At 39.2% G+C, this 20,131-nt stretch overlaps 2 protein-coding genes and 1 pseudogene across 2 annotated transcripts; all 3 read left to right on the top strand.

Moving 5' to 3' along the window:
• Window positions 1-1,220: 1,220 nt before the first annotated feature.
• On the top strand, window positions 1,221-2,052 carry LOC115207158 (nanos homolog 3-like; annotated as a pseudogene).
• A 6,715-nt stretch (window positions 2,053-8,767) lies between these two features.
• Window positions 8,768-9,584, top strand: LOC115207156 (nanos homolog 3-like). The gene has a single exon (XM_029774141.1). It carries the CDS (start codon window positions 8,908-8,910, stop codon window positions 9,580-9,582), a length of 675 nt encoding a protein of 224 aa, XP_029630001.1. The 5' UTR covers window positions 8,768-8,907; the 3' UTR covers window positions 9,583-9,584.
• Window positions 9,585-16,288: 6,704 nt separating this feature from the next.
• Window positions 16,289-17,105, top strand: LOC115207155 (nanos homolog 3-like). Its single transcript, XM_029774140.1, has one exon. The coding sequence runs from the start codon at window positions 16,429-16,431 to the stop codon at window positions 17,101-17,103; it is 675 nt and encodes a 224-aa protein (XP_029630000.1). The 5' UTR covers window positions 16,289-16,428; the 3' UTR covers window positions 17,104-17,105.
• Window positions 17,106-20,131: the final 3,026 nt, after the last annotated feature.

The following is a 20,131-nucleotide window of genomic DNA, read 5'->3' as shown; positions in this document are numbered from 1 at the left end:
CACTCTGACATTGCTCGTCCTAATATTTATATATTTCTTCATTCCATTATTTTAATTTTAGATTTCTGTGTATTGTTGTGAATAGTTAGATACTAGTGCACTGTTGGAGCCAGGAACACAAGCATTTCTCTACACCCGCAATAACATCTGATAAATATGTGTATGTGACACAATAAAATGTGATTTATAGACCTGCATTATTATTATTATAACGTTGTGTCCATATAACTTCACACACTTTCAGTTCAAATCTGGGTTGATACTTTGGATGGGAATGGGGTGTAATTTAGTTACTAAACTGTTTAAATCCTTCCTTCTTTGCCATCTTTCTTCAATTCGATGGATTTCAACGTAACTTTATTGATCCCCCCAAAGGGAAAACCATTATTGGTGATTGAGGTAATCATTGATCTTATATGATAACAGAAGGACTTTTGTATAGAGTGTTGCGTGTGTATTTATTTGAGTGTAACTAAATTCCTCCATCTCCCCATTCCTATAATCCCGGTATTCCCCTCCGTCCCCCATCGCTCTCTCCAAACCCCGATTACCCCAACTCCCGTCCCCGTCCCTGCCTGGACTGGTCATTTCAGTAGGATGCCTGTTTATGTCGTTTCCATTGTGTGTTTTATAATATTGTCTGTTTCAGATGTTGTTTCTTTGTCATTTCCATTGTGTTATAACATCGTTTTGGTAGTAGTGAACAGCAAGGACGTCGAAGCATAGTGAACAACAAGGAAGTTCACTGTATATAGACTTTTTTTCTATTGTGTTATTGACTGTACGTTTGTTTATTCCATGTGTAACTCTGTGTTGTTGTTTGTGTCGCACCGCTTTGCTTTATCTTGGCCAGGTCGCAGTTGTAAATGAGAACTTGTTCTCAACTGGCCTACCTGGTTAAATAAAGGTGAAATAAATAAATATTAAAAAAAGAAAAAAAGCAGTTTTGAATTTTAACAGTTATTTTACTGATATTTTCTTATTACAATTGGCTATTATCAAACAGCTTCATATAACTAAGAATTATAATCTAAATCCTATCCATTTAGATCCTAGAATAGATTAAACAGTTATATTTGAAGTTTTTAATACTGTTGAGGTGTAACATTTTATCCCAAATAGTTGATCTTCTAAAATTGCCAATTTAGCAGTTGTCAGTTTGAAACCATTTGATTGGCTGTTGTCACGTGCCACGGACTCCGCACAACGCCATCTGATTGGCTATTTAACAAAACACTGACAGGTTAAAACGTGAACGTTGTCAAATTTGCCTTCAGTTGAGTTGTCAGTTTAGACCCAGCGTTCTTTATTCTGGTACATTCTGATCGTTATCAGACACTAGTCTGTTGGGATATAAAAAATACAAGTGATAGTATGAACGCTATGATTTGTCAACTCCAAGACCTACCGCCTTACATGGAGTCCGAAAACAAGAGTTTCCAACCGTGGCGTGACTACATGAAGCTAGCTGACCTAGTGCGGGAGATGCAGTTAGGCAGGTTCACCCCAGAACCGTTAACCGTTGACGGTCATGACTCCGGGATATGCTCGACCATGGTGGAATTTGAAGAGTTCCCGCCGCGAGCCTTGCTGTCACCGATAACACCTGTGGCGACACCACCACTATGGCACGAAATGGAACCCCTGGATTCCGAAATCGTCCTCTTGCATGAAGACGCTCCTTTATGGCCGAGCAGCACCGAGGGTCCCGAGCCCCCTACAGCAGCGTCCAGATCCCCCGCGGGCACCCGGGGCCAGAGTGGGAGAAACACGCCGGAGGAGGTGCCATCACCTGAGCGAAAGTTCTGCAGCTTCTGCAAATACAACGGGCAGTCTGAGTCTGTGTATTCGTCCCACAGCCTCAAGGACCAGGATGGGGGACATGATGTGCCTGTACCTGCGGCTGTATGTCTGCCCTCTCTGCGGGGTCACCGGGGCCCAAGCCGCCACCAAGCACCATTGTCCCCTGGTCGAAACCACCTACAGCTCTGTCTATGTCATGTCCAGTGGTGTAAAGTACTTTGGTGAAATACTTGAAAGTACTACTTAAGTAGTTTTTGGAGGATCTGTACTTTACTTGGGCTTCCGAGTGGCGCAGCGGTCTAAGGCACTGCATCTCAGTGCTTGAGGTGTCACTACAGACACCGTGGTTCGAATCCAGGCTGTCTCTCAACCGGCCGTGATTGGGAGTCCCATAGGGTATCGCACAATTGTCCCGGGTTTGGCCGTCATTGTAAAAAGGAATTTATTCTTAATTAAATGAAGGTTTTTACTTTTACTTCACTACATTCCTAAAGAAAATGATGTACTTTTTACTCCGTACATTTTCCCTGATACGCAAAACTATTGTTTACATTTTGAATGCTTACCAGGACACGACAATAGTTTAATTCACACACTTATCAAGAGAACATCCCTACTGTATCTGATCTGGCAGACTCACTAAACACATGCTTCGTTTGTAAATGATGTCTGAGTGTTGGAGTGTTATCTGGTTATCTGTGAATTAATAAAGAACAACAAAAGGTCCATCTGGTTGCTTTACTTTTTACTTTTCATACATAAGTATATTTTAGAAATTACATTTACTTTAGAAACTGAAGTATATTTTAAACCATTTACTTTTAGACTTTTACTCAAGTAGTATTTTACTGGGTGACATTCACTTATACTTGAGTCATTTTATATTAAGGTGTCTACTTTTACTCAAGTATGTGGGGGCAGAGGGGCTCCAGTCGTCCCCTTCCCTGACTGGACTGGTCATTTCAGTAGGATGGCTGTTTATATAGTTTCCATTGTATGTTTTATAATACTTTCTGTTTCCATTGTGTTTTATAAAATACTTAGTACACCTGATTCTACTTGTCAGCTAATCATCAAGCCCTCATTGAGTTGAATCAGGTGAGTTTGTCCGGGGCTACAACAACAATATGTACTGTTGGGGGACTGGAGTTGGGAAACACTGATGTAAGGAAACAGACACGTTTCAATCTTGTCAATAGGCCATCTTTTTAAACTCCCAAATGAACAAACTAAGTAGGGCAGTACAAGACACACAACCAGCTTTCTGGATCAGCCCAGTCCTTCTAGAATGCTCCACAGATAGACAGTCATCAAACCATTGTTGTCTAGGCCCCAATCACCATATGAGTCTAGGACCCTGAGATGGGCCGTTCATCATCACTTTTCTGTAAATCAAGGTTAGTGACCCAACCCTGGAAGTCTCCCGTGAATTGATGTGTCCAATTGACTTGAGTGGTTTGCTATTATTCTATACATTTAATGTAAATAAATTGTAAATGGTCAATCAAAACCGGTTCAGGCCAATTTGACAACACAATCTCATATTCAATTCGTGCATGTACATAATGTATTTCAGCAGATTTCGTGCGTTTTTTGTGCCTTAATTCGTGAGAAAAGACAAACACGATAGACCATTTTTTGTGGCTTAATTCGTGAAAAAAGACAAGAATTTAAACACGATAGCCATTTTTTTCTTCATTATTGAACGTTATGAATATACCTTAATGTTGTATTTATTTAATCCCGTTTTATAAATGGTGTTTGTATTGCTATATATACTGTTTTCGATGTTTCTGAGCAGACTTTCTGAACAGAATTTGTGAGAAAAGACACACATTTATGTGCGACTTAATCCGTGGGAAACCCATTTTTATTAATTCCAATGCTGTTTTCTATGATTGATTTCGCTTAATACTTTGCGATACTGGTGCACTTGTAGTCAGAAAGGCCTTTTTTTTCGTGAAGGCAACAGTACACGATATTCTACATAACGCGTTTCATATTTCGTGGAGCCTAAATCACACAGTTCTTCATAATGCATTTAATACAAGTTAAACAGGTTAATGTAAAATAATGAATTATGTTGGTTTACACTTATGGCTCTTCCAAGGCCGTTTTATGATGATTTTTACGGTGTCAATCCTGTCAGCGAGTCAGAAATGTCAGTTTCCTAGTAACGACTAGCACTTGAATGCTGTTTCATGCTGGCTTCATATTCTCCTGGGACACTGGAAAATGGGAAGCCGTAACTCCGACATAATTCTTAACCCAATAGATTGGCAACAACATTTTCTCCGTTTCCCACTTGTTATCCCAATTTTGAGGGTCATTCAAGTGAAACTTCCCAGTCGGAACTTGGAATTTCCGATAACTCCGATGGCACGTGAACGTGCCAACAAGTAGGCTATACAATAAACAAGATGACTTTAGAACTAAGAAACTAAAGTAATAATAAATATATAATAATATATAATATATAAAATTATATATATATATATATATATAATTATATATATACAATTATCATATGTTTGGTTGCTTTGAGACTGAGTCGTGTCTACACAATATTATTTACAAGGAGCGGTTCAGATCTTTTTCACATAGTCTACACCTGTCTGCAGTTTTATGTTATGGGTGATCTTTTCCATTAAATACAGTTCTTTCAGTCTACCACTCCTCTCTTCCATAGTATGAATGTCCTCCTTTAACCAATGCTCTATAATTAACAATGTCTACACTGTATTTCTGATCAATTTGATGTTATTTTAATGGACTCATTTTTTTGCTTTTCTTTCAAAAACAAGGACATTTCTAAATGACACCAAACTTTTGAATGGCAGTGTAATAACTTATCTAGGATCAGCTTTCTCTCCCCAAGCCGACCAGAAAATAATGGAAAACTGACCCAAGATCAGTGCTGTACATAGGCAACTTTCAACCCAATGTAATGCAGAGCGCGTTCCAGCTCGTCAACACAATCGGCTGCAGGGAAGGTTACTTTCTGCGTTGTTCGGCATATCAAATAAATCACATTTTATTGGTCACATACACATATTTATCAGATGTTATTGTGGGTGTAGAGAAATGCTTGTGTTCCTGGCTCCAACAGTGCAGTAGTATCTAACAATTCACAACAATACACACAAATCTAAGTAATATAATGTAATTAAGAAATATGTACACATTAGATCGAACAATGTTTTTTATTTATTTTATTTTATTTCACCTTTATTTAACCAGGTAGGCAAGTTGAGAACAAGTTCTCATTTACAATTGCGACCTGGCCAAGATAAAGCAAAGCAGTTCGACAACATACAAAAACACAGAGTTACACATGGAGTAAAACAACATACAATCAATGATACAGTAGACAACAACAAAAAATATTTAAAAAATAAGACTATATACAATGTGAGCAAATGATGTGAGATAAGGGAGGTAAAGGCAAAAAAGGCCATGGTGGCAAAGTAAATAAAGTATAGCAAGTAAAACACTCGAATGGTAGATTTATAATTTGAAGAAACTTCAAAGTTAAAATATAAATAATATGGTGTAAAGGAGCAAAATAATAAATAAAATAAATAAATACAGTAGGGGAAGAGGTAGTAGTTTGGGCTAAATTATAGATGGGCTATGTACAGGTGCAGTGATCTGGGAGCTGCTCTGATAGCTGGTGCTTAAAGCTAGTGAGGGAGATAAGTGTTTCCAGTTTCAGAGATTTTTGTAGTTCGTTCCAGTCATTGGCAGCAGAGAACTGGAAGGAGAGACGACCAAAGGAGGAGTTGGCTTTAGGGGTGACCAGAGAGATATACCTGCTGGAGCGCGTGCTACAGGTGGGTGCTGCTATGGTGACCAGTGAGCTGAGATAAGGGGGGACTTTACCTAGCAGGGTCTTGTAGATGACCTGGAGCCAATGTGTTTGCCGATGATTATGAAGCGAAGGCCAGCCAACGAGAGCGTACAGGTCGCAGTGGTGGGTAGTATATGGGGCTTTGGTGACAAAACGGATGGCACTGTGATAGACTGCATCCAGCTTATTGAGTAGGGTATTGGAGGCTATTTTGTAAATGACATCGCCGAAGTCGAGGATTGGTAGGATGGTCAGTTTTACGAGGGTAAGTTTGGCAGCATGAGTGAAGGATGCTTTGTTGCGAAATAGGAAGCCAATTCTAGATTTAACTTTGGATTGGAGATGATTGATGTGAGTCTGGAAGGAGAGTTTACAGTCTAACCAGACACCTAGGTATTTGTAGTTGTCCACAAATTCTAAGTCAGAACCGTCCAGAGAAGTGAGTGACATTGTGACATGTCGGGAGTGACATTGACAAAAAATACAGTAGAATAGAATACAGTACATATGATATGAGTAAAGCAGTATGTAAGCATTATTTAAACATTAAAGTGGCCAGTGATTCTAAGTCTAGGGCAGCAGTCTATCTATATGGGGCAGCAGCCTCTAAGGTGCAGGGTTGCGTAACCGGGTGATAGCCGGCTAGTGATGGCTGGCACTATATTTAACATTTTTGACATGCGTTTTTCTGGATTTTTTTGTTGTTATTCTGTCTCTCACTGTTCAAATAAACCCACCATTAAAATTATAGACTGATCATTTCTTTGTAACTGGGCAAATATACAAAATCAGCAGGGGATCAAATACTTTTTTCCCCCACTGTATATCGACATAACCTGAAAGACCGCTCAGCAAGGAAGAAGCCACTGCTCCAAAACCGCCACAAAAAAAGCCAGACTACGGTTTGCAACTGCACATGAGGACAAAGGTCGTACTTTTTGGAGAAATGTTCTCTGGTCTGATGAAACAAAAATAGAACTGTTTGGCCATAATGGCCATTGTTATGTTTGGAGGAAAAAGGGGGAGGCTTGCAAGCCGAAAAAACACCATCCCAACCGTGAAGCATGGGGGTGGCAGCATCATGTTATGGGGGTGCTTTGCTGCAGGAGGACTGGTGCACTTCACAAAATAGATGGCATCACGAGGAAGGGAAATTATCTGGATATATTGAAGCAACATCTCAAGACATCAGTCAGGAAGTTAAAGCTTCGTCGCAAACGGGTCTTCCAAATGGACATTGACCCCAAGCATACTTCCAAAGTTGTGGCAAAATGGCTTAAGGACAACAAAGTCAAGGTATTGGAGTGCCATCACAAAGCCCTGACCTCAATCCCATAGAAAATTTGTGGGCAGAACTGAAAAGGCGTGTGCGAGCAAGGAGGCCTACAAACGTGACTCAGTTACACCAGCTCTGTTATGAGGAATGGGCCAAAATTCACTCACCAAAATTCACCAAGCTTGTGGAAGGCTACCCGAAACGTTTGACCCAAGTTAAACAATTTAAAGGCAATGCTACCAAATACTAATTGAGTGTATGTAAACTTCTGACCCGCTGGGAATGTGATGAAAGAAATAAAAGCTGACAAAAATCATTCTCGCTACAATTAATCTGACGTTTCACATTCTTAAAATAAAGTGGTGATCCTAACTGACCTAAAACAAGGATTTTTTACTAGGATTAAATGTCAGGAATTGTAAAAAACTGAGTTTAAATGTATTTGGCTAAGGTGTATGTAAACTTCAGACTTCAACTGTACACACAGACATGGAATCACTGGCCACTTTAATAATGGAACAATAATCACTTTAATAATGTTTACATACTGCTTTACTCATCTCATATGTATATACTATATTATATTCTACTGTATTTAAGTCAATGCCACTCTGACATTGCTCGTCCTAATATTTATATATTTCTTCATTCCATTATTTTAATTTTAGATTTGTGTGTATTGTTGTGAATAGTTAGATACTACTGCACTGTTGGAGCCAGGAACACAAGCATTTCTCTACACCCGCAATAACATCTGATAAATATGTGTATGTGACACAATAAAATGTGATTTATAGAGCTGCATTATTATTATAACGTTGTGTCCATATAACTTCACACACTTTCAGTTCAAATCTGGGTTGATACTTTGGATGGGAATGGGGTGTAATTTAGTTACTAAACTGTTTAAATCCTTCCTTCTTTGCCATCTTTCTTCAATTCGATGGATTTCAACGTAACTTTATTGATCCCCCCCAAGGGAAAACCATTATTGGTGATTGAGGTAATCATTGATCTTATATGATAACAGAAGGACTTTTGTATAGAGTGTTGCGTGTGTATTTATTTGACTGTAACTAAATTCCTCCATCTCCCCATTCCTCTAATCCCGGTATTCCCCTCCGTCCCCCATCGCTCTCTCCAAACCCCGATTACCCCAACTCCCGTCCCCGTCCCTGCCTGGACTGGTCATTTCAGTAGGATGCCTGTTTATGTCGTTTCCATTGTGTGTTTTATAATATTGTCTGTTTCAGATGTTGTTTCTTTGTCATTTCCATTGTGTTATAACATCGTTTTGGTAGTAGTGAACAGCAAGGACGTCGAAGCATAGTGAACAACAAGGAAGTTCACTGTATATAGACTTTTTTTCTATTGTGTTATTGACTGTACGTTTGTTTATTCCATGTGTAACTCTGTGTTGTTGTTTGTGTCGCACCGCTTTGCTTTATCTTGGCCAGGTCGCAGTTGTAAATGAGAACTTGTTCTCAACTGGCCTACCTGGTTAAATAAAGGTGAAATAAATAAATATTAAAAAAAGAAAAAAAGCAGTTTTGAATTTTAGCAGTTATTTTACTGATATTTTCTTATTACAATTGGCTATTATCAAACAGCTTCATATAACTAAGAATTATAATCTAAATCCTATCCATTTAGATCCTAGAATAGATTAAACAGTTATATTTGAAGTTTTTAATACTGTTGAGGTGTAACATTTTATCCCAAATAGTTGATCTTCTAAAATTGCCAATTTAGCAGTTGTCAGTTTGAAACCATTTGATTGGCTGTTGTCACGTGCCACGGACTCCGCACAACGCCATCTGATTGGCTGTTTAACAAAACACTGACAGGTTAAAACGTGAACGTTGTCAAATTTGCCTTCAGTTGAGTTGTCAGTTTAGACCCAGCGTTCTTTATTCTGGTACATTCTGATCGTTATCAGACACTAGTCTGTTGGGATATAAAAAATACAAGTGATAGTATGAACGCTATGATTTGTCAACTCCAAGACCTACCGCCTTACATGGAGTCCGAAAACAAGAGTTTCCAACCGTGGCGTGACTACATGAAGCTAGCTGACCTAGTGCGGGAGATGCAGTTAGGCAAGTTCACCCCAGAACCGTTAACCGTTGACGGTCATGACTCCGGGATATGCTCGACCATGGTGGAATTTGAAGAGTTCCCGCCGCGAGCCTTGCTGTCACCGATAACACCTGTGGCGACACCACCACTATGGCACGAAATGGAACCCCTGGATTCCGAAATCGTCCTCTTGCATGAAGACGCTCCTTTATGGCCGAGCAGCACCGAGGGTCCCGAGCCCCCTACAGCAGCGTCCAGATCCCCCGCGGGCACCCGGGGCCAGAGTGGGAGAAACACGCCGGAGGAGGTGCCATCACCTGAGCGAAAGTTCTGCAGCTTCTGCAAATACAACGGGCAGTCTGAGTCTGTGTATTCGTCCCACAGCCTCAAGGACCAGGATGGGGACATGATGTGCCTGTACCTGCGGCTGTATGTCTGCCCTCTCTGCGGGGTCACCGGGGCCCAAGCCGCCACCAAGCACCATTGTCCCCTGGTCGAAACCACCTACAGCTCTGTCTATGTCATGTCCAGTGGTGTAAAGTACTTTGGTGAAATACTTGAAAGTACTACTTAAGTAGTTTTTGGAGGATCTGTACTTTACTTGGGCTTCCGAGTGGCGCAGCGGTCTAAGGCACTGCATCTCCGTGCTTGAGGTGTCACTACAGACACCGTGGTTCGAATCCAGGCTGTCTCTCAACCGGCCGTGATTGGGAGTCCCATAGGGTATCGCACAATTGTCCCGGGTTTGGCCGTCATTGTAAAAACGAATTTATTCTTAATTAAATGAAGGTTTTTACTTTTACTTCACTACGTTCCTAAAGAAAATGATGTACTTTTTACTCCGTACATTTTCCCTGATACGCAAAACTATTGTTTACATTTTGAATGCTTACCAGGACACGACAATAGTTTAATTCACACACACATCAAGAGAACATCCCTACTGTATCTGATCTGGCAGACTCACTAAACACATGCTTCGTTTGTAAATGATGTCTGAGTGTTGGAGTGTTATCTGGTTATCTGTGAATTAATAAAGAACAACAAAAAGGTCCATCTGGTTTGCTTTACTTTTTACTTTTCATACATAAGTATATTTTATAAATTACATTTACTTTAGAAACTGAAGTATATTTTAAACCATTTACTTTTAGACTTTTACTCAAGTAGTATTTTACTGGGTGACATTCACTTATACTTGAGTCATTTTATATTAAGGTGTCTACTTTTACTCAAGTATGTGGGGGCAGAGGGGCTCCAGTCGTCCCCTTCCCTGACTGGACTGGTCATTTCAGTAGGATGGCTGTTTATATAGTTTCCATTGTATGTTTTATAATACTTTCTGTTTCCATTGTGTTTTATAAAATACTTAGTACACCTGATTCTACTTGTCAGCTAATCATCAAGCCCTCATTGAGTTGAATCAGGTGAGTTTGTCCGGGGCTACAACAACAATATGTACTGTTGGGGGACTGGAGTTGGGAAACACTGATGTAAGGAAACAGACACGTTTCAATCTTGTCAATAGGCCATCTTTTTAAACTCCCAAATGAACAAACTAAGTAGGGCAGTACAAGACACACAACCAGCTTTCTGGATCAGCCCAGTCCTTCTAGAATGCTCCACAGATAGACAGTCATCAAACCATTGTTGTCTAGGCCCCAATCACCATATGAGTCTAGGACCCTGAGATGGGCCGTTCATCATCACTTTTCTGTAAATCAAGGTTAGTGACCCAACCCTGGAAGTCTCCCGTGAATTGATGTGTCCAATTGACTTGAGTGGTTTGCTATTATTCTATACATTTAATGTAAATAAATTGTAAATGGTCAATCAAAACCGGTTCAGGCCAATTTGACAACACAATCTCATATTCAATTCGTGCATGTACATAATGTATTTCAGCAGATTTCGTGCGTTTTTTGTGGTTTAATTCGTGAGAAAAGACAAACACGATAGACCATTTTTTGTTGCTTAATTCGTGAAAAAAGACAAGAATTTAAACACGATAGCCATTTTTTTCTTCATTATTGAACGTTATGAATATACCTTAATGTTGTATTTATTTAATCCCGTTTTATAAATGGTGTTTGTATTGCTATATATACTGTTTTCGATGTTTCTGAGCAGACTTTCTGAACGGAATTTGTGAGAAAAGACACACATTTATGTGCGACTTAATCCGTGGGAAAACCATTTTTATTAATTCCAATGCTGTTTTCTATGATTGATTTCGCTTAATACTTTGCGATACTGGTGCACTTGTAGTCAGAAAGGCCTTTTTTTCGTGAAGGCAACAGTACACGATATTCTACATAACGCATATAATATTTCGTGGAGCCTAAATCACACAGTTTTCTTCATAATACATTTAATACAAGTTAAACAGGTTATTGTAAAATAATGAATTATGTTGGTTTACACTTATGGTTCTTCCAAGGCCGTTTTATGATGATTTTTACGGTGTCAATCATGTCAGCGAGTCAGAAATGTCAGTTTCCTAGTAACGACTAGCACTTGAATGCTGTATCATGCTGGCTTCATATTCTCCTGGGACACTGGAAAATGGGAAGCCGTAACTCCGACATAATTCTTAACCCAATAGATTGGCAACAACATTTTCTCCGTTTCCCACTTGTTATCCCAATTTTGAGGGTCATTCAAGTGAAACTTCCCAGTCGGAACTTGGAATTTCCGATAACTCCGATGGCACGTGAACGTGCCAACAAGTAGGCTATACAATAAACAAGATGACTTTAGAACTAAGAAACTAAAGTAATAATAAATATATAATAATATATAAAATTATATATATATATATATATATATAATTATATATATACAATTATCATATGTTTGGTTGCTTTGAGACTGAGTCGTGTCTACACAATATTATTTACAAGGAGCGGTTCAGATCTTTTTCACATAGTCTACACCTGTCTGCAGTTTTATGTTATGGGTGATCTTTTCCATTAAATACAGTTCTTTCAGTCTACCACTCCTCTCTTCCATAGTATGAATGTCCTCCTTTAACCAATGCTCTATAATTAACAATGTCTACACTGTATTTCTGATCAGATGTTATTTTAATGGACAATTTTTTGGGCTTTTCTTTCAAAAACAAGGACATTTCTAAATGACACCAAACTTTTGAATGGCAGTGTAATAACTTATCTAGGATCAGCTTTCTCTCCCCAAGCCGACCAGAAAATAATGGAAAACTGACCCAAGATCAGTGCTGTACATAGGCAACTTTCAACCCAATGTAATGCAGAGCGCGTTCCAGCTCGTCAACACAATCGGCTGCAGGGAAGGTTACTTTCTGCGTTGTTCGGCATATCAAATAAATCACATTTTATTGGTCACATACACATATTTATCAGATGTTATTGTGGGTGTAGAGAAATGCTTGTGTTCCTGGCTCCAACAGTGCAGTAGTATCTAACAATTCACAACAATACACACAAATCTAAGTAATATAATGTAATTAAGAAATATGTACACATTAGATCGAACAATGTTTTTTATTTATTTTATTTTATTTCACCTTTATTTAACCAGGTAGGCAAGTTGAGAACAAGTTCTCATTTACAATTGCGACCTGGCCAAGATAAAGCAAAGCAGTTCGACAACATACAAAAACACAGAGTTACACATGGAGTAAAACAACATACAATCAATGATACAGTAGACAACAACAAAAAATATTTAAAAAATAAGACTATATACAATGTGAGCAAATGATGTGAGATAAGGGAGGTAAAGGCAAAAAAGGCCATGGTGGCAAAGTAAATAAAGTATAGCAAGTAAAACACTGGAATGGTAGATTTATAATTTGAAGAAACTTCAAAGTTAAAATATAAATAATATGGTGTAAAGGAGCAAAATAATAAATAAAATAAATAAATACAGTAGGGGAAGAGGTAGTAGTTTGGGCTAAATTGTAGATGGGCTATGTACAGGTGCAGTGATCTGGGAGCTGCTCTGATAGCTGGTGCTTAAAGCTAGTGAGGGAGATAAGTGTTTCCAGTTTCAGAGATTTTTGTAGTTCGTTCCAGTCATTGGCAGCAGAGAACTGGAAGGAGAGACGACCAAAGGAGGAGTTGGCTTTAGGGGTGACCAGAGAGATATACCTGCTGGAGCGCGTGCTACAGGTGGGTGCTGCTATGGTGACCAGTGAGCTGAGATAAGGGGGGACTTTACCTAGCAGGGTCTTGTAGATGACCTGGAGCCAATGTGTTTGCCGACGATTATGAAGCGAAGGCCAGCCAACGAGAGCGTACAGGTCGCAGTGGTGGGTAGTATATGGGGCTTTGGTGACAAAACGGATGGCACTGTGATAGACTGCATCCAGCTTGTTGAGTAGGGTATTGGAGGCTATTTTGTAAATGACATCGCCGAAGTCGAGGATTGGTAGGATGGTCAGTTTTACGAGGGTAAGTTTGGCAGCATGAGTGAAGGATGCTTTGTTGCGAAATAGGAAGCCAATTCTAGATTTAACTTTGGATTGGAGATGATTGATGTGAGTCTGGAAGGAGAGTTTACAGTCTAACCAGACACCTAGGTATTTGTAGTTGTCCACAAATTCTAAGTCAGAACCGTCCAGAGAAGTGAGTGACATTGTGACATGTCGGGAGTGACATTGACAAAAAATACAGTAGAATAGAATACAGTACATATGATATGAGTAAAGCAGTATGTAAGCATTATTTAAACATTAAAGTGGCCAGTGATTCTAAGTCTAGGGCAGCAGTCTATCTATATGGGGCAGCAGCCTCTAAGGTGCAGGGTTGCGTAACCGGGTGATAGCGGCTAGTGATGGCTGGCACTATATTTAACATTTTTGACATGCGTTTTTCTGGATTTTTTTTGTTGTTATTCTGTCTCTCACTGTTCAAATAAACCCATCATTAAAATTATAGACTGATCATTTCTTTGTAAGTGGGCAAACGTACAAAATCAGCAGGGGATCAAATACTTTCCCCCCCACTGTATATCGACATAACCTGAAAGACCACTCAGCAAGGAAGAAGACACTGCTCCAAAACCGCCACAAAAAAGCCAGACTACGGTTTGCAACTGCACATGAGGACAAAGATCGTACTTTTTGGAGAAATGTTCTCTGGTCTGATGAAACAAAAATAGAACTGTTTGGCCATAATGGCCATTGTTATGTTTGGAGGAAAAAGGGGGAGGCTTGCAAGCCGAAAAACACCATCCCAACCGTGAAGCATGGGGGTGGCAGCATCATGTTATGGGGGGTGTTTTGCTGCAGGAGGACTGGTGCACTTCACAAAATAGATGGCATCACGAGGAAGGGAAATTATCTGGATATATTGAAGCAACATCTCAAGACATCAGTCAGGAAGTTAAAGCTTCGTCGCAAACGGGTCTTCCAAATGGACATTGACCCCAAGCATACTTCCAAAGTTGTGGCAAAATGGCTTAAGGACAACAAAGTCAAGGTATTGGAGTGCCATCACAAAGCCCTGACCTCAATCCCATAGAAAATATGTGGGCAGAACTGAAAAGGTGTGTGCGAGCAAGGAGGCCTACAAACCTGACTCAGTTACACCAGCTCTGTTATGAGGAATGGGCCAAAATTCACTCACCAAAATTCACCAAGCTTGTGGAAGGCTACCCGAAACGTTTGACCCAAGTTAAACAATTCAAAGGCAATGCTACCAAATACTAATTGAGTGTATGTAAACTTCTGACCCGCTGGGAATGTGATGAAAGAAATAAAAGCTGACATAAATCATTCTCGCTACTATTAATCTGACATTTCACATTCTTAAAATAAAGTGGTGATCCTAACTGACCTAAAACAAGGATTTTTTACTAGGATTAAATGTCAGGAATTGTGAAAAACGGAGTTTAAATGTATTTGGCTAAGGTGTATGTAAACTTCAGACTACTGTATACACAGACATGGAATCACTGGCCACTTTAATAATGGAACAATAATCACTTTAATAATGTTTACATACTGCTTTACTCATCTCATATGTATATACTATATTATATTCTACTGTATTTAAGTCAATGCCACTCTGACATTGCTCGTCCTAATATTTATATATTTCTTCATTCCATTATTTTAATTTTAGATTTGTGTGTATTGTTGTGAATAGTTAGATACTACTGCACTGTTGGAGTCAGGAACACAAGCATTTCTCTACACCCGCAATAAAATCTGATAAATATGTGTATGTGACACAATAAAATGTGATTTATAGACCTGCATTATTATTATAACGTTGTGTCCATATAACTTCACACACTTTCAGTTCAAATCTGGGTTGATACTTTGGATGGGAATGGGGTGTAATTTAGTTACTAAACTGTTTAAATCCTTCCTTCTTTGTCATCTTTCTTCAATTCGATGGATTTCAACGTAACTTTATTGATCCCCCCAAAGGGAAAACCATTATTGGTGATTGAGGTAATCATTGATCTTATATGATAACAGAAGGACTTTTGTATAGAGTGTTGCGTGTGTATTTATTTGACTGTAACTAAATTCCTCCATCTCCCCATTCCTCTAATCCCGGTATTCCCCTCCGTCCCCCATCGCTCTCTCCAAACCCCGATTACCCCAACTCCCGTCCCCGTCCCTGCCTGGACTGGTCATTTCAGTAGGATGCCTGTTTATGTCGTTTCCATTGTGTGTTTTATAATATTGTCTGTTTCAGATGTTGTTTCTTTGTCATTTCCATTGTGTTATAACATCGTTTTGGTAGTAGTGAACAGCAAGGACGTCGAAGCATAGTGAACAACAAGGAAGTTCACTGTATATAGACTTTTTTTCTATTGTGTTATTGACTGTACGTTTGTTTATTCCATGTGTAACTCTGTGTTGTTGTTTGTGTCGCACCGCTTTGCTTTATCTTGGCCAGGTCGCAGTTGTAAATGAGAACTTGTTCTCAACTGGCCTACCTGGTTAAATAAAGGTGAAATAAATAAATATTAAAAAAAGAAAAAAAGCAGTTTTGAATTTTAACAGTTATTTTACTGATATGTTCTTATTACAATTGGCTATTATCAAACAGCTTCATATAACTAAGAATTATAATCTAAATCCTATCCATTTAGATCCTAGAATAGATTAAACAGTTATATTTGAAGTTTTTAATACTGTTGAGGTGTAACATTGTATCCCAAATAGTTGATCTTCTAAAATTGCCAATTTAGCAGTTGTCAGTTTGAAACCATTTGATTGGCTGTTGTCACGTGCCACGGACTCCGCACAACGCCATCTGATTGGCTGTTTAACAAAACACTGACAGGTTAAAACGTGAACGTTGTCAAATTTGCCTTCAGTTGAGTTGTCAGTTTAGACCCAGCGTTCTTTATTCTGGTACATTCTGATCGTTATCAGACACTAGTCTGTTGGGATATAAAAAATACAAGTGATAGTATGAACGCTATGATTTGTCAACTCCAAGACCTACCGCCTTACATGGAGTCCGAAAACAAGAGTTTCCAACCGTGGCGTGACTACATGAAGCTAGCTGACCTAGTGCGGGAGATGCAGTTAAGCAAGTTCACCCCAGAACCGTTAACCGTTGACGGTCATGACTCCGGGATATGCTCGACCATGGTGGAATTTGAAGAGTTCCCGCCGCGAGCCTTGCTGTCACCGATAACACCTGTGGCGACACCACCACTATGGCACGAAATGGAAACCCTGGATTCCGAAATCGTCCTCTTGCATGAAGACGCTCCTTTATGGCCGAGCAGCACCGAGGGTCCCGAGCCCCCTACAGCAGCGTCCAGATCCCCCGCGGGCACCCGGGGCCAGAGTGGGAGAAACACGCCGGAGGAGGTGCCATCACCTGAGCGAAAGTTCTGCAGCTTCTGCAAATACAACGGGCAGTCTGAGTCTGTGTATTCGTCCCACAGCCTCAAGGACCAGGATGGGGACATGATGTGCCTGTACCTGCGGCTGTATGTCTGCCCTCTCTGCGGGGTCACCGGGGCCCAAGCCGCCACCAAGCACCATTGTCCCCTGGTCGAAACCACCTACAGCTCTGTCTATGTCATGTCCAGTGGTGTAAAGTACTTTGGTGAAATACTTGAAAGTACTACTTAAGTAGTTTTTGGAGGATCTGTACTTTACTTGGGCTTCCGAGTGGCGCAGCGGTCTAAGGCACTGCATCTCAGTGCTTGAGGTGTCACTACAGACACTGTGGTTCGAATCCAGGCTGTCTCTCAACCGGCCGTGATTGGGAGTCCCATAGGGTATCGCACAATTGTCCCGGGTTTGGCCGTCATTGTAAAAACGAATTTATTCTTAATTAAATGAAGGTTTTTACTTTTACTTCACTACATTCCTAAAGAAAATGATGTACTTTTTACTCCGTACATTTTCCCTGATACGCAAAACTATTGTTTACATTTTGAATGCTTACCAGGACACGACAATAGTTTAATTCACACACACTTATCAAGAGAACATCCCTACTGTATCTGATCTGGCAGACTCACTAAACACATGCTTCGTTTGTAAATGATGTCTGAGTGTTGGAGTGTTATCTGGTTATCTGTGAATTAATAAAGAACAACAAAAAGGTCCATCTGGTTTGCTTTACTTTTTACTTTTCATACCGAAGTATATTTTAGAAATTACATTTACTTTAGAAACTGAAGTATATTTTAAACCATTTACTTTTAGACTTTTACTCAAGTAGTATTTTACTGGGTGACATTCACTTATACTTGAGTCATTTTATATTAAGGTGTCTACTTTTACTCAAGTATGTGGGGGCAGAGGGGCTCCAGTCGTCCCCTTCCCTGACTGGACTGGTCATTTCAGTAGGATGGCTGTTTATATAGTTTCCATTGTATGTTTTATAATACTTTCTGTTTCCATTGTGTTTTATAAAATACTTAGTACACCTGATTCTACTTGTCAGCTAATCATCAAGCCCTCATTGAGTTGAATCAGGTGAGTTTGTCCGGGGCTACAACAACAATATGTACTGTTGGGGGACTGGAGTTGGGAAACACTGATGTAAGGAAACAGACACGTTTCAATCTTGTCAATAGGCCATCTTTTTAAACTCCCAAATGAACAAACTAAGTAGGGCAGTACAAGACACACAACCAGCTTTCTGGATCAGCCCAGTCCTTCTAGAATGCTCCACAGATAGACAGTCATCAAACCATTGTTGTCTAGGCCCCAATCACCATATGAGTCTAGGACCCTGAGATGGGCCGTTCATCATCACTTTTCTGTAAATCAAGGTTAGTGACCCAACCCTGGAAGTCTCCCGTGAATTGATGTGTCCAATTGACTTGAGTGGTTTGCTATTATTCTATACATTTAATGTAAATAAATTGTAAATGGTCAATCAAAACCGGTTCAGGCCAATTTGACAACACAATCTCACATTCCATTCGTGCATGTACATAATGTATTTCAGCAGATTTCGTGCGTTTTTTGAAGTTTAATTCGTGAGAAAAGACAAACACGATAGACCATTTTTTGTGGCTTAATTCGTGAAAAAAGACAAGAATTTAAACACGATAGCCATTTTTTTCTTCATTATTGAACGTTATGAATATACCTTAATGTTGTATTTATTGAATCCCGTTTTATAAATGGTGTTTGTATTGCTATATATACTGTTTTCGATGTTTCTGAGCAGACTTTCTGAACAGAATTTGTGAGAAAAGACACACATTTATGTGCGACTTAATCCGTGGGAAAACCATTTTTATTAATTCCAATGCTGTTTTCTATGATTGATTTCGCTTAATACTTTGGGATACTGGTGCACTTGTAGTCAGAAAGGCCTTTTTTTCGTGAAGGCAACAGTACACGATATTCTACATAACGCATATAATATTTCGTGGAGCCTAAATCACACAGTTCTTCATAATGCATTTAATACCAGTTAAACAGGTTAATGTAAAATAATGAATTATGTTGGTTTACACTTATGGCTCTTCCAAGGCCGTTTTATGATGATTTTTACGGTGTCAATCATGTCAGCGAGTCAGAAATGTCAGTTTCCTAGTAAAGACTAGCACTTGAATGCTGTATCATGCTGGCTTCATATTCTCCTGGGACACTGGAAAATGGGAAGCCGTAACTCCGACATAATTCTTAAGCCAATAGATTGGCAACAACATTTTCTCCGTTTCCCACTTGTTATCCCAATTTTGAGGGTCATTCAAGTGAAACATCCCAGTCGGAACTAGGAATTCCGATAACTCCGATGGCACGTGAACGTGCCAACAAGTAGGCTATACAATAAACAAGATGACTTTAGAACTAAGAAACTAAAGTAATAATAAATATATAATAATATATAATATATAAAATTATATATATATATAATTATATATATACACTTATCATATGTTTGGTTGCTTTGAGACTGAGTCGTGTCTACACAATATTATTTACAAGGAGCGGTTCAGATCTTTTTCACATAGTCTACACCTGTCTGCAGTTTTATGTTATGGGTGATCTTTTCCATTAAATACAGTTCTTTCAGTCTACCACTCCTCTCTTCCATAGTATGAATGTCCTCCTTTAACCAATGCTCTATAATTAACAATGTCTACACTGTATTTCTGATCAATTTGATGTTATTTTAATGGACTCATTTTTTTGCTTTTCTTTCAAAAACAAGGACATTTCTAAATGACACCAAACTTTTGAATGGCAGTGTAATAACTTATCTAGGATCAGCTTTCTCTCCCCAAGCCGACCAGAAAATAATGGAAAACTGACCCAAGATCAGTGCTGTACATAGGCAACTTTCAACCCAATGTAATGCAGAGCGCGTTCCAGCTCGTCAACACAATCGGCTGCAGGGAAGGTTACTTTCTGCGTTGTTCGGCATATCAAATAAATCACATTTTATTGGTCACATACACATATTTATCAGATGTTATTGTGGGTGTAGAGAAATGCTTGTGTTCCTGGCTCCAACAGTGCAGTAGTATCTAACAATTCACAACAATACACACAAATCTAAGTAATATAATGTAATTAAGAAATATGTACACATTAGATCGAACAATGTTTTTTTATTTATTTTATTTTATTTCACCTTTATTTAACCAGGTAGGCAAGTTGAGAACAAGTTCTCATTTACAATTGCGAC

The sequence above is a fragment of the Salmo trutta genome, chromosome 14 (genome assembly GCF_901001165.1).
Source record: "Salmo trutta chromosome 14, fSalTru1.1, whole genome shotgun sequence".
In the NCBI taxonomy this organism is placed as follows: Eukaryota; Metazoa; Chordata; class Actinopteri; order Salmoniformes; family Salmonidae; genus Salmo; species Salmo trutta.
This window is presented reverse-complemented; position numbering and strand designations above follow the sequence as displayed.